At 48.4% G+C, this 20,769-nt stretch overlaps 1 protein-coding gene across 1 annotated transcript in view; it reads left to right on the top strand.

Moving 5' to 3' along the window:
* brca2 (BRCA2 DNA repair associated) overlaps positions 1 to 20,769 on the top strand; it is a 169,988-nt gene that overhangs the window by 67,365 nt on the left and 81,854 nt on the right. Inside the window, 3 exon segments of the mRNA XM_072476994.1 lie at positions 902 to 1,347; positions 9,947 to 10,137; positions 17,163 to 17,350. Coding sequence (XP_072333095.1) covers positions 902 to 1,347; positions 9,947 to 10,137; positions 17,163 to 17,350 — 825 coding nt within the window.

The raw sequence follows: 20,769 nt of genomic DNA on the forward strand, positions 1-20,769 counted from the left end.
TGGAACCTATAGACTGTATGTTAAAATCTGCTGAATTTAAAATTCATTATGCATGCATATAACAAATATATGGTTCTGAATTTATGATGTTTCATATGTATGTCTTTCTGATAAATTGTCACAATTTCAATCCTCAAATTAGTACCTACAATTGACAGTGCCATATAGTTTTGTGAGTGGTATCAATCGTGAAATTGACTAATTTCAATAGTATGTGTCATCACATTCTCTATGGAGCTTTCTTTGTAAGTTATTATATTTCCATGTTAACTTTTCCCTTTTCTTCAGAACTTGAATATCAGATCAGAATGAACCTGGGATGATTTCAACCTGCAGAACCCTTTGTTGCGACTTCTTAGTTTAAAAAAAATATTTCGAATACCCAATTTTTATTTTTCTAATTAAGGGGCAATTTAGCATGGCCAATTCACCTACCCTGCACATCTTTTTTTGGGTTGTAGGTGGTGGGACCAACGCAGACACAGGGAGAATATGCAAACTCCACATAGACAGCAGGGGCGGGATCAAACCCAGGTCTGCGGTGCCATGAGGCAGCACTGCTAACCACTGCGCCGCCATGCAGCCCTTGTTACTACTACTCAGGTGATCTTCTACCTAGTAAACATGTTTGAACAAAGGATGCAGGAAGTAATCTCTAGTTTATCCCTAACCAAAGTAAAATGAGCCTTCGTTTACATTTGTACGTGAAAATCCTAGCTGAACCTAAATTTTAAACTTGGGATCCAGTTTGGGTGCACAACGTTGCAATGTGAGTGTATCCTTCCTAGAAAACTAGATTTTGAAATTAAAAATAGAATAGAGGTAGTCACCTTGGGAGAAACAAATTATGTTCAAAAATAAACCTTGCATTGAATTTGTTCTATCTTGTATATTTTAACAGCATTTCGAATAGAATTCAGCAGCAGTCAAGTTCCCCGAATATCACATTCTCTGTCCAAGAAAACTCAATTCAACATAATGTATGCCTTCAACATGAAGCCAAGTCGCTGAAAGGACAAGCTAGAGTATTCAAACCTCCATTCCAAAGGCACTCGGGTGATTCTATTCAACAGAACAGCAGCAGACCGAGTACATCAAAACCAGCAAACGTTTTTGTTCCACCATTCAAAAATGTTCCAAGTTCGACTCGAATGGAAACGGCAGAGAATATGAAAATGAGTTCTCCAATACAAACTGAAATTGGGTTTTCAATGAAATCCATTAACTGCAGCAAACAGTTACAACATGATGGCGCATTAGAAGATGACCCGGTGGTAGTTGGATGTGTTGATGATAAACTTCAGTCAACGTCTGATACTTCAGAAAAACATCAAGCCAATTCTGAAGGTATTACTTTTGCACTGTTAATTATTTAACTAAGGATAATATTTTTCTGTCACTTGTTTTCCATTACATAAGAACATAAGAACTAGGAGCAGGTGTAGGCCATCTGGCCCTTCAAGCCTGCTCTGCCATTCAATGAGATCATGGCTGATCTTTTGTGGACTCAGCTCCACTTTCCCGCCCAAAGTTCCCGTAGTTTAGTCGGGCAGCATGGTCGGCACGGGCTTGGAGGGCCGAAGGGCCTGTTCCTGCGCTGTACATTTCTTTGTTCTTTGTTCAAACACCAAAACCCTTTATTCCTTTATTCTTCAAAAAACTATCTATCTTTATCTTAAAAACATTTAATGAAGGAGCCTCAACTGCTTCACTGGGCAGGGAGTTTCATAGATTTACAACCCTTTGGGTGAAGAAGTTCCTCCTAAGCTCAGTCTTAAATCTACTTCCCCTTATTTTGAGGCTATGACCCACCTGTGGAAACAACCTCCCCGCATCTATCCTATCTATTCCATTCATAATTTTATATGTTTCTAGAAGATCTCCCCCCCCGCATCCTTCTAAATTCCAATGAGTACAGTCCCAGTCTACTCAACCTCTCCTCGTAATCCAACCCCCTCAACTCTGGGATTAGCCTAGTGAATCTCCTCTGCACACCCTCCAGCACCAGTGCGTCCTTTCTCAGGTAAGGAGACCAAAACTGAACACAGTGCTCCAGGTGTGGCCTCACCAGCAACTTATACAATTGCAGCATAAACTCCCTAGTCTTAAACGTCATCCCTCTAGCAATGAAGGACAAAACTCCATTCGCCGCCTTAATCGCCTGTTGCACCTGTAAACCAACTTTTTGCGACTCATGCACTAGGACACCCAGGTCTCTCTGCATAGCAGCATGTTTTAATATTTTATCATTTAAATAATAATCCCTTTTGCTGTTATTCCTACCAAAATGGATAACCTCACATTCGTCAACATTGTATTCCATCTGCCAAATCCTAGCCCATTCACTTAACCTATCCAAATCCCTCTGCAGACTTCCGGTATCCTCTGCACTTTTTGCTTTACCACTCATCTTAGTGTCGTCTGCAAACTTGGGCACATTGCACTTGGTCCCCAACTCCAAATCATCTATGTAAATTGTGAACAATTGTGGGCCCAACACTGATCCCTGAGGGACACCACTAGCTACTGATTGCCAACCACCCATTCCCCTGAATTCCTGATCACTACTGCTTTCCTGACCTTCCTGTTCCCCCTTGTTGAGCCACACTTGGTACTTTGATCTTGGGTTTGATTGTACTCCCCAGAAGAACCAGCACTCAGCAACATTCAGAACTGAATACTGTTTAGAAAGCGAGATGCACCTGGGACTCCAACACTATCTGCATGGTTGTCCTCTTCTTTGTGTTCGTGACCCATTCCCTCTTTGTTTGCGCACACTTTAACTGTACTATCCATGAAGTTCTCAGCCTCACCAGTTGCATTACATTGAAGCCTGATGCTGCTCAAACTCCAAATCCCAGACACAGCTCAGCAATCCCACAACCAACAGGCCTGAAACAAAAGTACTACAGGCCTGTCACATCCAGTTGTGAATTGTGGTGGACAAATAAACAACCAAGAAGAGGGGAAGACTATAAACATCCACACCCTCAATGATGGGGAAACCAGCACATCAGCAAACTAGCAAAAGACCAGGCCGGAGCTGAGTGATCTTTAGGCAGAAGTGCTGAGTGGATTACCCATCTCTCCCCACTCTAGGCCCCAGCTTCACAGATGCCAGTCTTTAGCCACAAGTGCCAGGCAATGACCATCTCCAAGAAACGAGAATCTAATCATCACCTCATGACGTTTAATGGCATGACCATTGCTGAATCCCCGCCATCAATATCCTGAGGGCTACCAATGACCAGAATTTAATTGAATCAGCCAGATAAGTTGTTTTTTTAAAACGTATTTTATTACAAACGTGTATCAAAGCAGGTTACAGCAAATAAACACCCTGGGAAACGTACTTCCCAACAATCAACTATACAGTCTACAGATTTTTCCCCTTTTTCACCACCCACCCCCCTGCGACAGACAGCTCCCCAAACATGGTCACAAACATCCCCCACCTTTTCTCAAACCCCCCTGTTGAGCCCCTTAACTCATACTTTATCTTTTTTTTTTTTCCAAATAAATTTAGAGTACCCAATTATTTTTTTTTCCCCAATTAAGGGGCAATTTAGCGTGGCCAATCCACCTAACTTGCACATCTTTAGGTTGTGGAGGTGAAACCCACGCAGACATGGGGAGAATGTGCAAACTCCACACGGACAGTGACCCAAGGCCGGGATTCGAATCCAGGTCCTCAGCGCTGCAGTCCCAGTGCTAACCACTGCGACACATGCCGTCCCTCATCCTTTATCTTCTCTAACTGCAGGAAGTCGTACAGGTCACCCAACCATGCCCCTACCCCCAGTGGCGATGCCGACCGCCACTCCAGCAAAATTTGCCACTGTGCAATCAGAGAGGCAAAGGCCACGACGTCGGCCTTCCTCCTCACCATGAGCTCCGGCTTCTCTGAAACCCCAAATATCGCCACCAAAGGGTATGGGTCCACCTCCTCCGCTACCCTGGCTAAGACCAGCCATATAAGTATTATAACTACAAGAGTGTGTCTCATTACCAGCTACCAGGTTTAAAATGGCCTGTACCCTGTTGATTCAAAAAAAGATTATTCCAAGAAACTGTCCTGAAAACACTCTTATGAACCCATCCTCCAGGCTACCTTTCCAATTAGATTCATCCAATCTGTATGAAGATTATAGTCTCCAAACATTATCTTTTTTTTAAAATAATTTTTATTAAGGTTTTCATAAAATATCAGTAACAAAATGAAAAAGGAACCAAACAGGTTAAGTACAAAACACGGTCAAAATAAAGCAACCGTCCATACCCCCCTCCACCCTGTACATAAATAATAAATTAACATTGACACCCCGACTTAACACAACAAATATATATACCCCTTCAGACCCCCCAGTGTAAATAACAAAAATAAAGTAACCCCCCCGCCCCCCGAGTTGCTGCTGCCATTGACCAATGTCTACTGTTCTGCCAGGAAGTCTAAGAACGGTTGCCACTGCCTAAAGAACCCTTGTACCGACACTCTCAAGGCGAATTTCACCCTCTCCAACTTAATAAACCCCGCGATATCGTTGATCCAGGATTCCACGCTTGGGGGCCTTGCATCCTTCCACTGGAAAAGAATCCTCCGCCGGGCTACTAGGGCCGCAAAGGCCAGAATACCGGCCTCTTTCACCTCCTGCACTACCGGCTCCTCTGCCACCCCAAATATTGGGAGCCCACAGCCCGGCTTGACCCTGGAACCTACCAGCCTCGACCCCGTCCTCGCTATACCCCTCCAAAATTCCTCCAGCGCTGGGCATGCCCAGAACATATGGGTGTGATTCGCTGGGCTCCCCAAGCACCTAACACACCTGCCCTCGCCCCCAAAGACCCGGCTCATCCTTGTCACAGTCACGTGTGCCCTGTGCAGCACCTTAAACTGTATGAGGCTGAGCCTCGCGCACGATGAGGAAGAGTTCACCCTCCCTAGAGCGTCTGCCCATGTCCCTTCCTCGATCTCCTCCTCCCACTTCCCTTTCACCTCCACCACCAAGGCCTCCTCCTGCATCACCTATCCAGTTCTGTGCGTGGCAGCAGCCGCGGAAATTCCACCGCCTGCCGCCTGGCAAACGCCCTTACCTGTAAGTACCTGAATGTGTTCCCCGGGGGGAGCCCATACTTCTCCTCCAGCTCACACAGGCTCGGGAACTTCCTGTCCACAAACAGGTCTCCCAACCTTCGTATCCCTGCCACCCCGAAAACCCTCCATCTGTTCTCCCTGGGACGAACCGGTGGTTCCCCCGTATTGGGGTCCACACCGAGGCCCCAACTTCCCCCCTGTGCGCCTCCACTGCCCCCAGATTTTGAGGGCAGCCGCCACTACCGGGCTCGTGGTATACCTCCTTGGAGGGAACGGCAGCGGTGCCGTTGCCAGCTTCTTCCATGCAGCCCCCTCCCTCTCCATCACCCACTTGCACATCATCGTCGCATTGGCGGCCCCGTAGTACCCACAGACGTTGGGCAGTGCCAGCCCCCCCCCCCCCAATCTCTACTCCGCTCCAGGAACACCCTTCTCACCCTCGGAGTCCCTCGCGCCCACACAAACCCCATTATACTCCTGTTGACCCGCCTAAAAAAGGCCTTCGGGATAAAAATGGTGAGGCACTGGAACAGGAACAAATACCTTGGGAGCACCGTCATTTTGACTGAATGCACCCTGCCTGCCAAGGACAGCGGCAACGCGTCCCACCTCTTGAACTCCTCCTCCATTTGCTCCACCAGCCTTGTGAAATTAAGCCTATGCAGGGCTCCCCAGCTCCTGGCCACCTGGACCCCCAAATACCTGAAGCTCCTCTCCGCCCTATTTAGTGGGAGCTCACCAATCCCCCTTTCCTGGTCCCCTGGGTGAACCACGAACAGCTCGCTCTTCCCCATGTTGAGCTTGTACCCCGAGAAATCCCCGAATTCCCTGAGGATCCTCATTACCTCCGGCATTCCCCCCACCGGGTCCGCCACATATAGCAGCAAGTCGTCCGCATAGAGCGACACCCTATGCTCCTCCCCACCCCGCACCAACCCCCTCCAGTTCCTCGACTCCCTCAGTGCCATAGCCAGGGGTTCAATCGCCAGTGCGAAGAGCAGGGGGGACAGGGGACACTCCTGCCTCGTCCCTCGGTGCAGCCGAAAGTACTCAGACCTCCTCCTGTTCATAGAACATAGAACATAGAAAATACAGCACAGAACAGGCCCTTCGGCCCACGATGTTGTGCCGAACCTTTGTCCTAGATTAATCATAGATTATCATTGAATTTACAGTGCAGAGGGAGGCCATTCGGCCCTTTGAGTCTGCACCGGCTCTTGGAAAGAGCACCCTACCCAAACTCAACACCTCCACCCAACACCAAGGGCAATTTTGGACACTAAGGGCAATTTATCATGGCCAATACACCTAACCTACACATCTTTGGACTGTGGGAGGAAACCGGAGCACCCGGAGGAAACCCACGCAGACACGGGGAGGATGTGCAGACTCCGCACAGACAGTGATCCAAGCCGGAATTGAACCTGGGACCCTGGAGCTGTGAAGCAATTGTGCTATCCACAATGCTACCGTGCTGCCCTTAAGAACAAATAAATCTACACTATATCATTTTACCGTAATCCATGTACCTACCCAATAGCTGCTTGAAGGTCCCTAATGTTTCCGACTCAACTACTTCCACAGGCAGTGCATTCCATGCCCCCACTACTCTCTGGGTAAAGAACCTACCTCTGATATCCCTCCTATATCTTCCACCTTTCACCTTAAATTCATGTCCCCTTGTAATGGTTTGTTCCACCCGGGGAAAAAGTCTCTGACTGTCTACTCTATCTATTCCCCTGATCATCTTATAAACCTCTATCAAGTCGCCCCTCATCCTTCTCCGTTCTAATGAGAAAAGGCCTAGCACCCTCAACCTTTCCTCGTAAGACCTACTCTCCATTCCAGGCAACATCCTGGTAAATCTTCTTTGCACCTTTTCCAAAGCTTCCACATCCTTCCTAAAATGAGGCGACCAGAACCTTGGCATCTACGTTTAGTATCGAAATCGGCCTGTAAGACCCACACTGCAGGGGATCCTTGTCCCGCTTCAGCATCAAGGAGATCAGTGTCCGGGACATCGTTGGGGGCAAAGCCCCCCCCTCCCTTGCCTCATTGAAGGTCCTAACTAGCAACGGGCCCAACAGGTCCATATATTTCTTGTAGAATTCGACCGGGAAACCGTCCGGCCCCGGTGCCTTCCCCGCCTGCATGCTCCCTATCCCTTTGGTCAGCTCCTCCAGCCCAATCGGGGCCCCCAATCTCGCCACCAGTCCCTCCTCCACCTTCGGAAACCTCAATTGGCCCATCCCCCCCCTCCTCCAGTGGGGGCCGGACTGATACAATTCCTCATAAATGTCCCTGAAGACCCCATTGATACCAACCCCACTCCGCACCACACTCACTCCCCCGATCTCCCTAGCTGCGTCCCGCTTCCGAAGCTGATGAGCCAGCATCCGACTTGCCTTTTTCCCATACTCATAAATCACCCATTGGGCCTTCCTCCACTGCACCTCCGCCTTCCTGGTGGTCACCAGGTCGAATTCGGCCCGGAGGCTGCGCCTCTTCCTCAATAGCCCTTCCTCAGGCACCTCCGCATACCTCCTGTCTACCCTCACCATCTCCCCCACCAGCCCCTCCCTCCTCGCCTTGTGGGCCCTAATGGAGATCAGCTATCCCCTAACCACCGCCTTCAGCGCCTCCCATATCTCCCAATATTATCATGGTACCTTTCCTACAGGCCCTGATTATATATTGATTTATAATCCGCCTCACGCTGCAGTAAAAGTGGCCTTTAAACCATGACTTATTTCCTTTGTTATTTCTTATCTTTACCAAAACTGATTCTGTAATGTGATCTTCCGAACCAAGATCATCTCTCATTACTGTACTAAACTCATCTTTTCTCACAGGGCTACCGCACCTCCTTTTCCTTTCTTCCTCTCCTTGTGAAATCTCACACCTTGAATATTCAGATCCCAGCTGTGATCACTTTGCAACCGTATCTCTGTGCTGGCTATCATATCATACTGATGTCCTCTATTTGTGCTATTATTTCATCTTTTTATGAATACTACATGCATTCAGATAAACGGCCTTTAATTCTGTCGCCGTGCCAATTTCCCTACACTGACCTTATTTGCTGGTGCAGTTTTATGTCCCTTCCTATCACACTCTGGTTGTCATTATCCACATTGCTACCCTGCACTATCCCCTTGTCCTTTCTCTTCAACTTTTCAAATCTCACCTCGCATGAATCCTCTACCCCACTATTTAGTTTCAAGTTCTCTCTGCAACATTTGCTATACATTCGCCAGGACACCAGTCCCAGCATAATTCAGGTGAAAGATGTCCCAACAATACAGCTCCCACTTTCCCCAGTAGTGGTGCCGGTGTCCTGTAAATTGAAATCTATTTCTCCCACATCCATCTGTGAGCCACACAGGACATTCTGAATTCTTCCTCTGTGTACCTGAACAGCCACCGGAATGTGGCGACTAGAGGATTTCCACAGTAACCTCATTGCAGTGTTAATGTAAGCCTACTTGTGACAATAAAGATTATTATTATTACAGTTAGCTCTAATCTTATTTACCCTATGCCAGTTGGTGGCTCAGGTAGCAATCCAGAGATTATTACCGTTTGTGGTTCCTTTTAATTTAGTCCTTAGCTGCCTGTACTCTTTCAGCAGAACCCCATAGTCCTACCTATGTTGTTGGTAGCCACATGGGCCATGACAATTGGATCTTGCCCTTCCTAATTTTCTCTCCAGTGCCAAGGAGATGTAGCTGCCTCCTGGAACAAAGTATCTAGTTAACCTTGCCCCTCCCCAATGTATTGCAGTGTCTGAAGTTCAACTCTAGATATCAACCCTTTGGAGAAGGTGCAAATTATTTCTTTTACTTGATGTAACAAGGTTAGTAGAGAAACACATTGCTACTGTTCATTCGACTCTCTTTTTAAATTAATAAAACCAGTTGTTGGTTCAGAGGCTGAGCTACAATATGCTTACTCAAAGTGAGGAGAATCAAATGGTCAGTGCACAGAGAAAATATTCTCTGTAACTGCCTGGTTTTTGCTATTGTTCACCTAGATGCTGGGCAGAAAAATGTGCATATTTGCAGAAGTAGAATATGGCACTGAACGTGAGAATTTTCTTTACCATTTTAAAAATTCAAGAACATGACATTGTTCCTTTACTTGACCATCTGTATTCACACAGTCTGTTGATGATCCCCATGTTTGACAGGTAGTCTATTATGTGGCTACAGTTCTGTCAAAATATAAACTAAGTTGCTTTGCAAATGTAGCAGAATGAAAGTTATTAAAATATTAATAGGATTCATAACGAAATTTAACTTTAAAAGATGCATTGATACCCTTGAAATAATGGAACAGATTGGACCAAGAAGGTAAAGAAGTACAATATATAACTGTCAGATGTAAATGTCAGCCACACCCATCTCACTCTGAAGGTGCCTTGCTGTGTTTTCTCTCTTGGGTTTTGTGTAATTTAGTTAATGCCTGTTGGTATTTTAAATGGCAGTAAGTAACCCGTAAAACTGTATTTTTTGCTAATTGAATAGCCAGGTTTTCTAAATGTTCTCCATCTCAAGATTAAAGTATATGGATACAGGATTGAGAATAGGGAAGGAAGAAAGTAAAGGCGATGGGCCATTTGAATCAATTTCATTAAAATCAAAGGAGTAATTGAAATGATTTCTTACAAAGCTTATTTCAGTGTCTCGGTTGATTATCTTAGAATGATCAAAACCTATTGACCTTGTAAAAAGGAAATGTCCCTGGACTTGTCAGCAGTTTTATGGTAAGATTTTTAGTATTGATTAGGCAGGGTGACCGGGTAATGAGCCTTTTCTGGCCTCCCTGCAAGTAATTATTTTGATGTGTTTACAGGTTTCTCTAGGTTAGTTCAGAATTGGAGTTGTGCAAGGGATCTACAGGAAATTAGATTAATAAAGAAGCGGAGGCAAACGATTCATCCACTGCCAGGCAGTTTGTACAGGACTAAAACCTCTGGTGCACCAAGAATATCGCTGCACTCAGCAGTTGAAGGAAAAGTACCAACTTCTTTTACAGAAGAACAGGTACAAATTGCATTGCAGTTATTAATTTCTTTTAAATTCAAATATTTCATGTATTTATGGGCAATAATTTACAGAATATACCTGAATGCCAAATTAAAATGTTGTACTCATCGCACTAGACTTGGTCATGGAGCACATATTTAATCGAAACTTGTGTTTCCGATATTATATCTCATTGGACCAAGCAAAATTCAGTTGAACTTCAATTAGCTGACTGCCTAATATTTTGTTTGATAGAATGTTTCAAAAGATCATCACTCATAAAGGTTTTTTTCATGCATCTATGTTATTATGATCTTGGTAGAAATCAGTAACTTATGTACGTATTTCTTCTTAGAATCCGAAAACCCAGGTATTAATAAAATGAAGCCACAAGGTTGACTATTTAAATCAAAGAATTTTACGAAACAAAAATCAAAGCGTGTAGTTATGAATATTTATATTTTATCTTAAATGATCAGTTAAGCTAAAGATATTAAAAGTACAACGAATACAGTTACTTATTTAACTAAACTGAATTTCCTAATTCAAATGCCAATTACACACACACTATTCCACAACTCAAGTCAGATACTTATCAAAATTTGGAAGATTAACCACTTGGTCTGAGTATTGTTTCAAAGATTCGTGTAAGGGTTGCGATTTCTTTGACCATTCGCTTTCCGTAAGGTATTCCCTTCAACTCTCCTGCAGTTGTAGACTCCCAGTTAATTGTAGCCGGTTCAGGTCAGAACTCTCTTAGTTCAGCTTTCTTTAACACTGGAGTCTTATATCTAGAACTTATTCTCTCTCTTTTTTTTAAGAATGTTTTATGATAGCATTTATGGTTTTGTTTTATTTTTTTAAATAATTTTTATTCAAAAATTTTCACAGATTATCACAACAGAAAAATAGAACCCCTTTACACAAATAATAAAACAACAAGAACAAAAGTGCATAAATAAACGTTAAACAGTAAACAATAGTGCATCCCCTACTAGACACGAACTCCCCCCTCCCCGGTTGCTGCTGACCATCTCCTAACGCTCCGCCAGGAAGTCTAGGAATGGCTGCCACCGCCAGAAGAACCCTGCACAGATCCCCTCAAGGCAAATTTCACCACCTCCAATTTAATAAACCCTGCCATGTTGTTAATCCAGGATTCCACGCTTGGGGGGCCTCGCATCCTTCCACTGAAGCAGAATCCTTCGCCGGGTTACCAGGGACGCAAAGGCCAGAATACCGGCCTCTTTCGCCTCCTGAACTTCCGGCTCGTCCGATACCCCAAATATTGCGAGCCCCCAGCTAGGCCTAACCCTGGAATTCACTACCCTTGACACCGTCCTTGCTACGCCCCTCCAGAACTCCTCCAACGCTGGACATGCCCAGAACATGTGGGTGTGGTTTGCTGGGCTCCCCGAACACCTCGCACACCTGTCCTCACTACCAAAAAAACAGGCTTAGCCTTGCCCCGGTCATGTGCGCCCTGTGCAGCACCTTAAATTGTATCAGGCTGAGCCTCGAGCAAGAGGAGGAAGAGTTTACCCTTCCCAGGGCCTCCACCCACATACCCTCGTCGATCTCCTCCCCCAGCTCCTCCTCCAACTTACATTTTAACTCCTCCGCCGAGTCCTCCCCCTCCTCCTGCATCACCTGATAAGTTGCCAAGATCCTACCCTCTCCAACCCACACCCCCGAAAGCACCCTGTCCTGGACCCTGCGCGCTGGCAGCAGCGGAAACGCCACCACCTGTCGCCTAACGAATGCCCTTACCTGCATGTATCTGAAAGCATTTCCAGGGGGAGCCTGAACTTCTCCTCCAGCTCCCCAAGGCTCGCAAGCTTCCCGTCTGTGAACAGGTCCCCCATCCTCCTAATACCTGCCCTGTGCCAACTCAGGAACCCCCCATCCCCCATCCATTTTCCCCGGGACAAACCGATGGCTCTCCCATATCAGGGACCACACCGAAGCCCCCACCTCCCCCCTGTGGCGTCTCCATTGCCCCCAGATTTTGAGGGTCGCCACTACCACTGGGCTCGTGGTGTACCTCGTTGGAGGAAGCGGCAGCGGTGCCGTCACCAGCGCCCCCAGGCTCGTGGCCACACAGGACGCCATCTCCAGCCTCTTCCACGCCACCCGCTCCCCCTCCATTACCCACTTGCGTATTATCGCCACGTTGGCAGCCCAGTAGTACCCACATAGGTTTGGCAATGCTAACCCCCCACTGTCCCTGCTCCGCTCCAAGAACACCCTTCTCACCCTCAGGGTCTTCTTCACACATACGAACCCCATAATACTCCTGTTAACCCGCTTAAAGAAGGCCTTAGGGATCAGGATGGGGAGGCACTGAAACAAAAACCTCGGGAGCACCGTCATTTTAACCGACTGCATCCTACCCGCCAGGGAGAGTCGCAGCATATCCCACCTTTTGAACTCCTCCATTTGCTCCACCAGCCTCGTTAAGTTGAGCTTATGCAGGGCCCCCCAGCTCCTAGCCACCTGAACCCCCAGGTATCTAAAACTTCTTTCTGCCCTTTTTAGGGGAAGCTCACCAATCCCCCTTTCCTGGTCTCCCGGGTGCACCACGAACAGCTCGCTCTTCCTCATGTTGAGCTTGTAACCGGAGAAATCCCCAAACTCCCTAAGGATCCGCATCACCTCTGGCATTCCCCCCACCGGATCCGCCACATACAATAGCAGATCGTCCGCATACGATACCTGGTGTCGTGTCTCCCCCCCCCCCCCCCCCCCCCCCCCCCCCGATCGTCCGCATACGATACCTGGTGTCGTGTGTGTCCCCCCCCCCCCCCCGTCCCCCCCCCCTCCAGTTCCTGGACTCCCTCAAAGCCATGCCCAGGGGCTCAATCGCCAGCGCAAAGAGCAGGGAGGATAGAGGACACCACTGCCTCATCCCTCGGTATAGCCGGAAATATTCCGACCTCCTCCTGTTCGTGGCCACACTCGCCACCGGGGCCTCGTACAGCAACCTCACCCAGCTGACGAACCCCTCCCCGAACCCAAACCTCCTCAACTTCTCCCACAGGTACCCCCACTCCACCCTATCAAAGGCCTTCTCCGCGTCCATAGCCGCCACTATCTCCGCCTCCTCCTCCACCGCCGGCATCATAATTACATTCAGGAGCCTACGTACGTTGGTATTCAACTGCCTCCCTTTCACAAAACACGTCTGATCCTCGTGTATGACCCCCGGAACACAGTCCTCAATCCTCATGGCCAATACCTTTGCTAGCAGTTTCGCATCCACATTAAGGAGTGAAATCGGCCTATACGATCCGCACTGTACAGGGTCTTTGTCCCGCTTCAGAATTAGAGAAATCAGCGCCCTAGACATCGTCGGGGGCAGGACCCACTCCTCCCTTGCCTCGTTGAAAGTCCTTACCAGCAGCGGGCCCAACATGTCCACGTACTTCCTATAGAATTCCACCGGAACCCATCTGGCCCCGGTGCCTTCCCCGCCTGCATACTCCCCAGTCCCTTGACCAGCTCCTCCAACCCAACCGGCGCCCCCAGCCCCACCACCTGCCCCTCCTCTACCCTCTGGAACCTCAGCTGGTCCAGAAAGCGACCCATCCCCCCCCCTCCTCCGATGGGGGCTCAGACCGATACAGTCCCTTGTAAAAGTCCCTGAAACCCCCATTAATACCCACCGCACCTCGCACCGTGCTTCCCCCCTCCATCCCTAACTCCCCCGATCTCCCTCGCTGCCTCCCGCTTCCGAAGCTGCTGTGCCAGCATCCGGCTAGCCTTCTCTCCGTAATCGTACACCGCCCCTTGCGCCTTCCTCCACTGCACCTCCGCCTTCCTGGTGGTCAACAGGTCGAACTCGGCCTGGAGGCTTTGTCGCTCCTTGAGTAGTCCCTCCTCGGGGGTCTCTGAATACCTCCTATCCACCCTTACCATCTCCCCCACTCGCCTCTCCTCTCCTTCCCCTCTCTGTGGGCCCTAATGGAGATCAACTCACCCCTGATCAGCGCCTCCCAGACCACCCCTACCTGCACCTCCCCATTATCATTGGCCTCCAAGTACCTTTCTATATACCCCCGGACCCGCCCGCTCACCACCTCGTCCGCCAACAACCCCACCTCCAAGTGCCACAGCGGGCGCTGGTCCCTCTCCTCCCCCAGCTCGAGGTCCACCCAATGTGGGGCATGGTCAGAGATGGCTATCGCCGAATACTCCGTGTCCTCCACCCTTGGAATCAGCGCCCTGCTCATTACAAAAAAGTCAATCCGAGAGTAGGCCTTATGAACATGGGAGAAGAATGAGAATTCCCTGGCCCCCGGCCCATTTATGGTTTTATAATAACAAAAGACACAAGTACAGACATAAACATAGTTCAACCCGTAACACACCCCCCCACCTCCCACAGTTCTCGCCTAAACTAGACCGACATAGTCTAACTCCCTTATTCTCTCTTTTTCTTTCTGTTTTCAGCGTGGCTACCTTAGAAGCCGAAACCCCCTGGTAGGAGCCTTTCAGTTAATAAGAGGTTCAAATCCTTGAAGCCCAGCACAATGAATATCTAATGAACTATGCTTGAAAGAGATGTTCCTTGCTCTGCAGCCACAATGTTCTAAAAACTTAAAACCATGTTTGAGATGAGGGCCAGATCCACAATCTACTCACATCTATAATTAACTAATTTCCTATTCTGTTGGTTTATCAAAAATCTGTCTACCTTAAAGATATTTAACGACTCTGCCTTGACCCTCCTTTTTGAAGAAGTGAATTCCAAATCTCTCAATCCTCAGAGAGAGAAAAATCCCCATCTGTCTTAAATTGGTGACCTCTTACATTTAAACAGTGGCTCCTAGTTCTGCACAAGAGGAAACATCTTTCCATATTCACCCTATCCGGTTCCTTCAGGATCTTGTATACTTCATTCAAATCGTCTCTTACTCTTCTACACTCCAGGATACAAGCCTAGCCTGTCCAGCCTTTCCTCATAAGACAACCCATCCATTCCACGTGTTAATCTAGTTGACCTTCTTTGAACTGCATTACATCTCCTTCAATAGGGAGATCAATACTGTACGCAGTACTCCAGATGTGGTCTCACCAATATCCTGAATAACTGAAGCATAACCTCCCTGCTTTTGTATTTAATTCCCCTCCGAATAACCAAAAACATTCTTTGCTGCACATTTGATTCATGCATTGGGACGCCCAGACCTTTTGCATAACAGAGCTCTGCAATCTCCCATCATTTATAGAATTTACATTGCAGAAGGAGGCCATTCGGCCCATCGAGTCTGCACCAGCTCTTTTTGAAAGAGCATCCTACCCAAGCCCACACCTCCACCCTATCCCCATAACCCAGTAACCCCACCCAACAAAGGGCAATTTTGGACACTAAGGGCAATTTAGCATGGCCAATCCACCTAACCTGCACATCTTTGGACTGTGGGAGGAAACCGGAGCACCCGGAGGAAACCCACGCACACACTGGGAGAACGTGCAGACTCCGCACAGACAGTGACCCAAGCTGGGAATCGAACCTGGGACCCTGGAGCTGTGAAGCAATTGTGCTAACCACCATGCTACCGTGCTGCCCTTAGATAAAATACTTTTTATTCATCCTGACAAAATGGATAAACTCACATTTTCTCACATGATATTCAATTTGCTAGATATTTGCCCACTCACCTAACCTATCTATATCCTTTTGTAGCCCCCTTATATCCTCTTCACAACTTACTTTCCTACCTATCTTTATGTCATCATCCAAGTCATTTATATAGATTGTAAAGAGTTGAGGCTCCAGCACTATGGCACACCACTTGTCACATCCTGCCAACCAGAAAATTACCCATTTATGCCTACTGTTTGTTTCCTGTCAGCTAGCCAATCTTCTATCCATGACAATATGTTGCCCCCTATCCCACAAGCTTTTATGTTCTGTAATAATCTTCGATGAGACACCTAGGCATCTTCCCATTGAAAGTGGCAAGAGCAGAGAATGCTGCCGCCAGCGAATGGTGCGCTGCCTCCAGCTGCCGAGATGCACGCGGCTGGGAAGCTGGAGAATCTCGCTCATGGTATTTGGAATTGTGTCCACATCACCTTGTGTACTGTTATTTTAGCAAAGCACAAGGCTTGGGCGCAAATAAGTATTTTTTTTCTTAACAATCAGTCTACAGTTAACTTAATTTACAATTTCAATATCAATGTTTAAAAAAACTCAAATTGGCACACTTGCAACAATGACAAAACAACCTTAATTAAGTTACAACATCAAGAAATGACCAACTTTACATTAAATGTGTACACGTTATGTTGTATGCATAAAATGCTACATATATATGATACATTAACATTTCTAAATTTTGTAGTTCCGTTAAATTTATTTTCTCAAGTTGGCACTTTGTATTTCAAAACTGAACATGCTGGGATTTCAGCCCCTTCCAGTGTGATATGGCGTGGAATCACTCCCACAAATTTCAGCTGCATATCCCAGTCATTAGAATGTAACAGTCCAGACTGTTCCAGAGAGGGGAAGGGTAGTCTGTAGGTTATTCAGTCAAAACCCCTCTTGTGCAACATTTGCTGATTGTCATGGCTGCGGTGCTTTGTAGAAGTCCAGATGGCTTGCTTGTAGGTTCTTTGGTGTTTAGTCTGAGGAAACTTTAAAGGAAAGGGGAAAACTATCTAAAATTAAATTTGGGTAGGATGTTTAGAACATATATTTTTTCCAATTATTTATTTCATTGCATATTTGACTTAATGACAAATAACTTGTTTTGTATTTTGTGGGCCAGATTGCCAGTGGGTGTAATTTGATAACAGCTGGATAAGAACATTTGATTTAAAGTTATAAAACGAATGGTAGAGCGACAGGACAGTAGGAGAGCATTGCATAATTTAATAAGGCCAGTGTTATACTTGGATCAGAGGGACCTAAACCAATGAATAACGTTTTAGGATGTGGGAGGAAGTACTCTGCTCAAATCTCATCAAACAATTCAGAAATATGAGAATATATCAAATGGTTTAATAATTTAAATATCTTTGTTTGTTTTCCCTAGTTATACGTTTATGGAGTCAGCAGAAGTACTTTGGGGGTGCAAGCAGAAAATGCAGAATCCTTTCAGATCAACAGTCGAGAATTTTTGAGCGAGGAACTGTTTAAAACTGGCAGTGGAGTACAGCTTGCAGATGGGGGTTGGCTTATCCCAGATAACAATGGAATGGCAGGAAAATCTGAATTTTACAGGTGATAGATATATTTATCCATTTGCTTCAATACTAGAGATGAAAATTTTATTTTAAATGCACTCTGAAGTGGTCTGCTGGAATTGAAATCCACCCTGTGGTTAACTGCTCTGAAAGTTTGCAGTCTTTGATGTGCTGTGGGAACGTCCAAAGCAAAATTTAAAAAAAGAAAAACCCGATCATGAGTCAGCTTGAGTTGCCTTGACACCTCAGGAATATATTGGCAACGGCAGGGAGGTCGATTACTTGTACATGCATTTGTACACTATTCAGCAAATAGTGAAAGAAAAAAGCTGAAAGAGAACACAAATCTATTTGTACAAATTTATTGTACAAGTGTGGTTTTGGAAGAAATTAAAGAACAGTACTTACAGAATAGTGTCAAGTATGTATTTTTCCCCACCGATGTAATATTTCATATGATATGCTGATCCACGTTCTTTTTCTCCTCATGCATAAACCTTTTTGCTCTTGTTTCTTTCTTCTCGCGGGTACACACTTACTTACAATCAGATTGTATGGCAATGTACATAATTATTCCTGCTTCAGTGCAAAGCCAAATCAGTATATCATTTCATTCAACTTTTCAATGTACTGAAAATATTGGGCCCACCCACAGATCGGAAATTACCACCCGAGGTCAATGGGCCTTTACATGGTCCCTGTCCCGTCCGTGGCGATCTTGCAGCGGGCGCGGCCGAAGAATCCAGCCAATTGTTTCTTGCCGTTGTTCAAAGATTCAATTTTATATTGTGTGTCAGTTAGCATTAGCTACAGCGTTATTCGATGTTCATCTATTTGCATTCTTGGTTTTATTTGAAATTGCATTCGGTCGAGATGGTTTATGGTTGTTTTCATACTCCCATGAGCCTCCTTCCGCTCTAAAAGTATGCCTTTTCCACTCTGCTCGTGTGACGTTCTATTCCGTTCTTCCTCATGCATGCATTAAACCTCACTTTTAAGTGCACCAATGTTACCTGCTTCAGCCACTCAGGGTGGCAACATGTTCCACGATCTTGGTACTTTATCTCCTGTAATCTCAAATGGAACTTGCACATTTCCTGCACAACTGAAGCAGTCCCCAGTACTCAGTACAAGAGTGGCTGGGTTACAGTCAGGGGAAGGAAAATGAATGGACAGACAATGCAAGGATCCCTCGTGGCCGTTCCCCTTCAAAACAAGTATACCGCTTTGGATGCTGTTGGGGGGGGGGATGACCTACCGGAGGAAGGCCCTAGCGGCCAGGTCTCTGGCACTGAGCCTGACTCTGTGGCTCAGAAAGGAAGGGAGGAGAATAGAAAAGCAATAGTGATAGGAGACTCAATGGTATGGGGAACGGATAGAAGATTCTGTGGTCGCGAACGAGACTCCTGGAAGGTATGTTGCCTCCCAGGTACCAGGGCCAGGGATGTCTCGGATCGAGTCTACAGGATTCTTAAGGGGGAGGGGGAGCAACCAGAAGTCGTGGTGCACGTAGGCACCAACGACGTAGCTAAGAAAAGGATCTAAAAAGTGATTTTAGGGAGTTAGGTTGGAAGCTAAAGAGCAGGACAAGCAGAATAGTGAACTCAGGATTGCTACCGGTGCCACATGCAGGTGAGGCAAGGAACAGAGAGCGAATGCAGCTGAACACGTGGCTACAGGGCTGGTGCAGGAGGGAAGGCTTCAGATATGTGGATCATAGGGATATCTTTTGGGGAAGGTGGGACCTGTACATGAAGGACGAATTGCACCTAAACTGGAGGGGCATCAATATCCTGGGTGGGAGGTTTGCTAGAGCAGTGTTCTTCAAACTTTTTTTCCGGGGACTCATTTTTACTAACCGGCCAACCTTCAGGACTCAACCCGGCCGACCTGAGCGACCCACGCCGGCCGACCTGAGCGACCCACGCCGGCCGACCTGAGCGACCCACGCCGGCCGACCTGAGCGACCCACGCCGGCCGACCTGAGCGACCCACGCCGGCCCACCTGAGCGACCCACGCCGGCCCACCTGAGCGACCCACGCCGGCCCACCTGAGCGACCCACGCCGGCCCACCTGAGCGACCCACGCCGGCCCACCTGAGCGACCCACGCCGGCCCACCTGAGCGACCCACGCCGGCCCACCTGAGCGACCCACGCCGGCCCACCTGAGCGACCCACGCCGGCCCACCTGAGCGACCCACGCCGGCCCACCTGAGCGACCCACGCCGGCCCACCTGAGCGACCCACGCCGGCCCACCTGAGCGACCCACGCCGGCCCACCTGAGCGACCCACGCCGGCCCACCTGAGCGACCCACGCCGGCCCACCTGAGCGACCCACGCCGGCCCACCTGAGCGACCCACGCCGGCCCACCTGAGCGACCCACGCCGGCCCACCTGAGCGACCCACGCCGGCCCACCTGAGCGACCCACGCCGGCCCACCTGAGCGACCCACGCCGGCCCACCTGAGCGACCCACGCCGGCCCACCTGAGCGACCCACGCCGGCCCACCTGAGCGACCCACGCCGGCCCACCTGAGCGACCCACGCCGGCCCACCTGAGCGACCCACGCCGGCCCACCTGAGCGACCCACGCCGGCCCACCTGAGCGACCCACGCCGGCCCACCTGAGCGACCCACGCCGGCCCACCTGAGCGACCCACGCCGGCCCACCTGAGCGACCCACGCCGGCCCACCTGAGCGACCCACGCCGGCCCACCTGAGCGACCCACGCCGGCCCACCTGAGCGACCCACGCCGGCCCACCTGAGCGACCCACGCCGGCCCACCTGAGCGACCCACGCCGGCCCACCTGAGCGACCCACGCCGGCCCACCTGAGCGACCCACGCCGGCCCACCTGAGCGACCCACGCCGGCCCACCTGAGCGACCCACGCCGGCCCACCTGAGCGACCCACGCCGGCCCACCTGAGCGACCCACGCCGGCCCACCTGAGCGACCCACGCCGGCCCACCTGAGCGACCCACGCCGGCCCACCTGAGCGACCCACGCCGGCCCACCTGAGCGACCCACGCCGGCCCACCTGAGCGACCCACGCCGGCCCACCTGAGCGACCCACGCCGGCCCACCTGAGCGACCCACGCCGGCCCACCTGAGCGACCCACGCCGGCCCACCTGAGCGACCCACGCCGGCCCACCTGAGCGACCCACCATTTTCTCTTACCTTGTTTGCTGCTGATAAAAATGGAGGAAATGGTTTTGGGTCCCTTTGGCCCTCGTACACGCTTCTCCAATGGAACCTGTTGGATGGAGGTGAAGCCTTCCGGTGTCGGAAAGTATGGAGTCTCCATCTGTCCAAAGTTCTGCACTTTTTTCCGTAAAATTTTATTAAATAAACTTGTAAAATTGAATAAAATGAATAAAATAATTTTTTTTTAAATAAAATGAATAAACCCCCCCCCGAACTTGTAAATGAAATAAATAAAAATTAAATGAATG

Source organism: Scyliorhinus torazame, chromosome 15 (genome assembly GCF_047496885.1).
Source record: "Scyliorhinus torazame isolate Kashiwa2021f chromosome 15, sScyTor2.1, whole genome shotgun sequence".
Taxonomy (NCBI): Eukaryota; Metazoa; Chordata; class Chondrichthyes; order Carcharhiniformes; family Scyliorhinidae; genus Scyliorhinus; species Scyliorhinus torazame.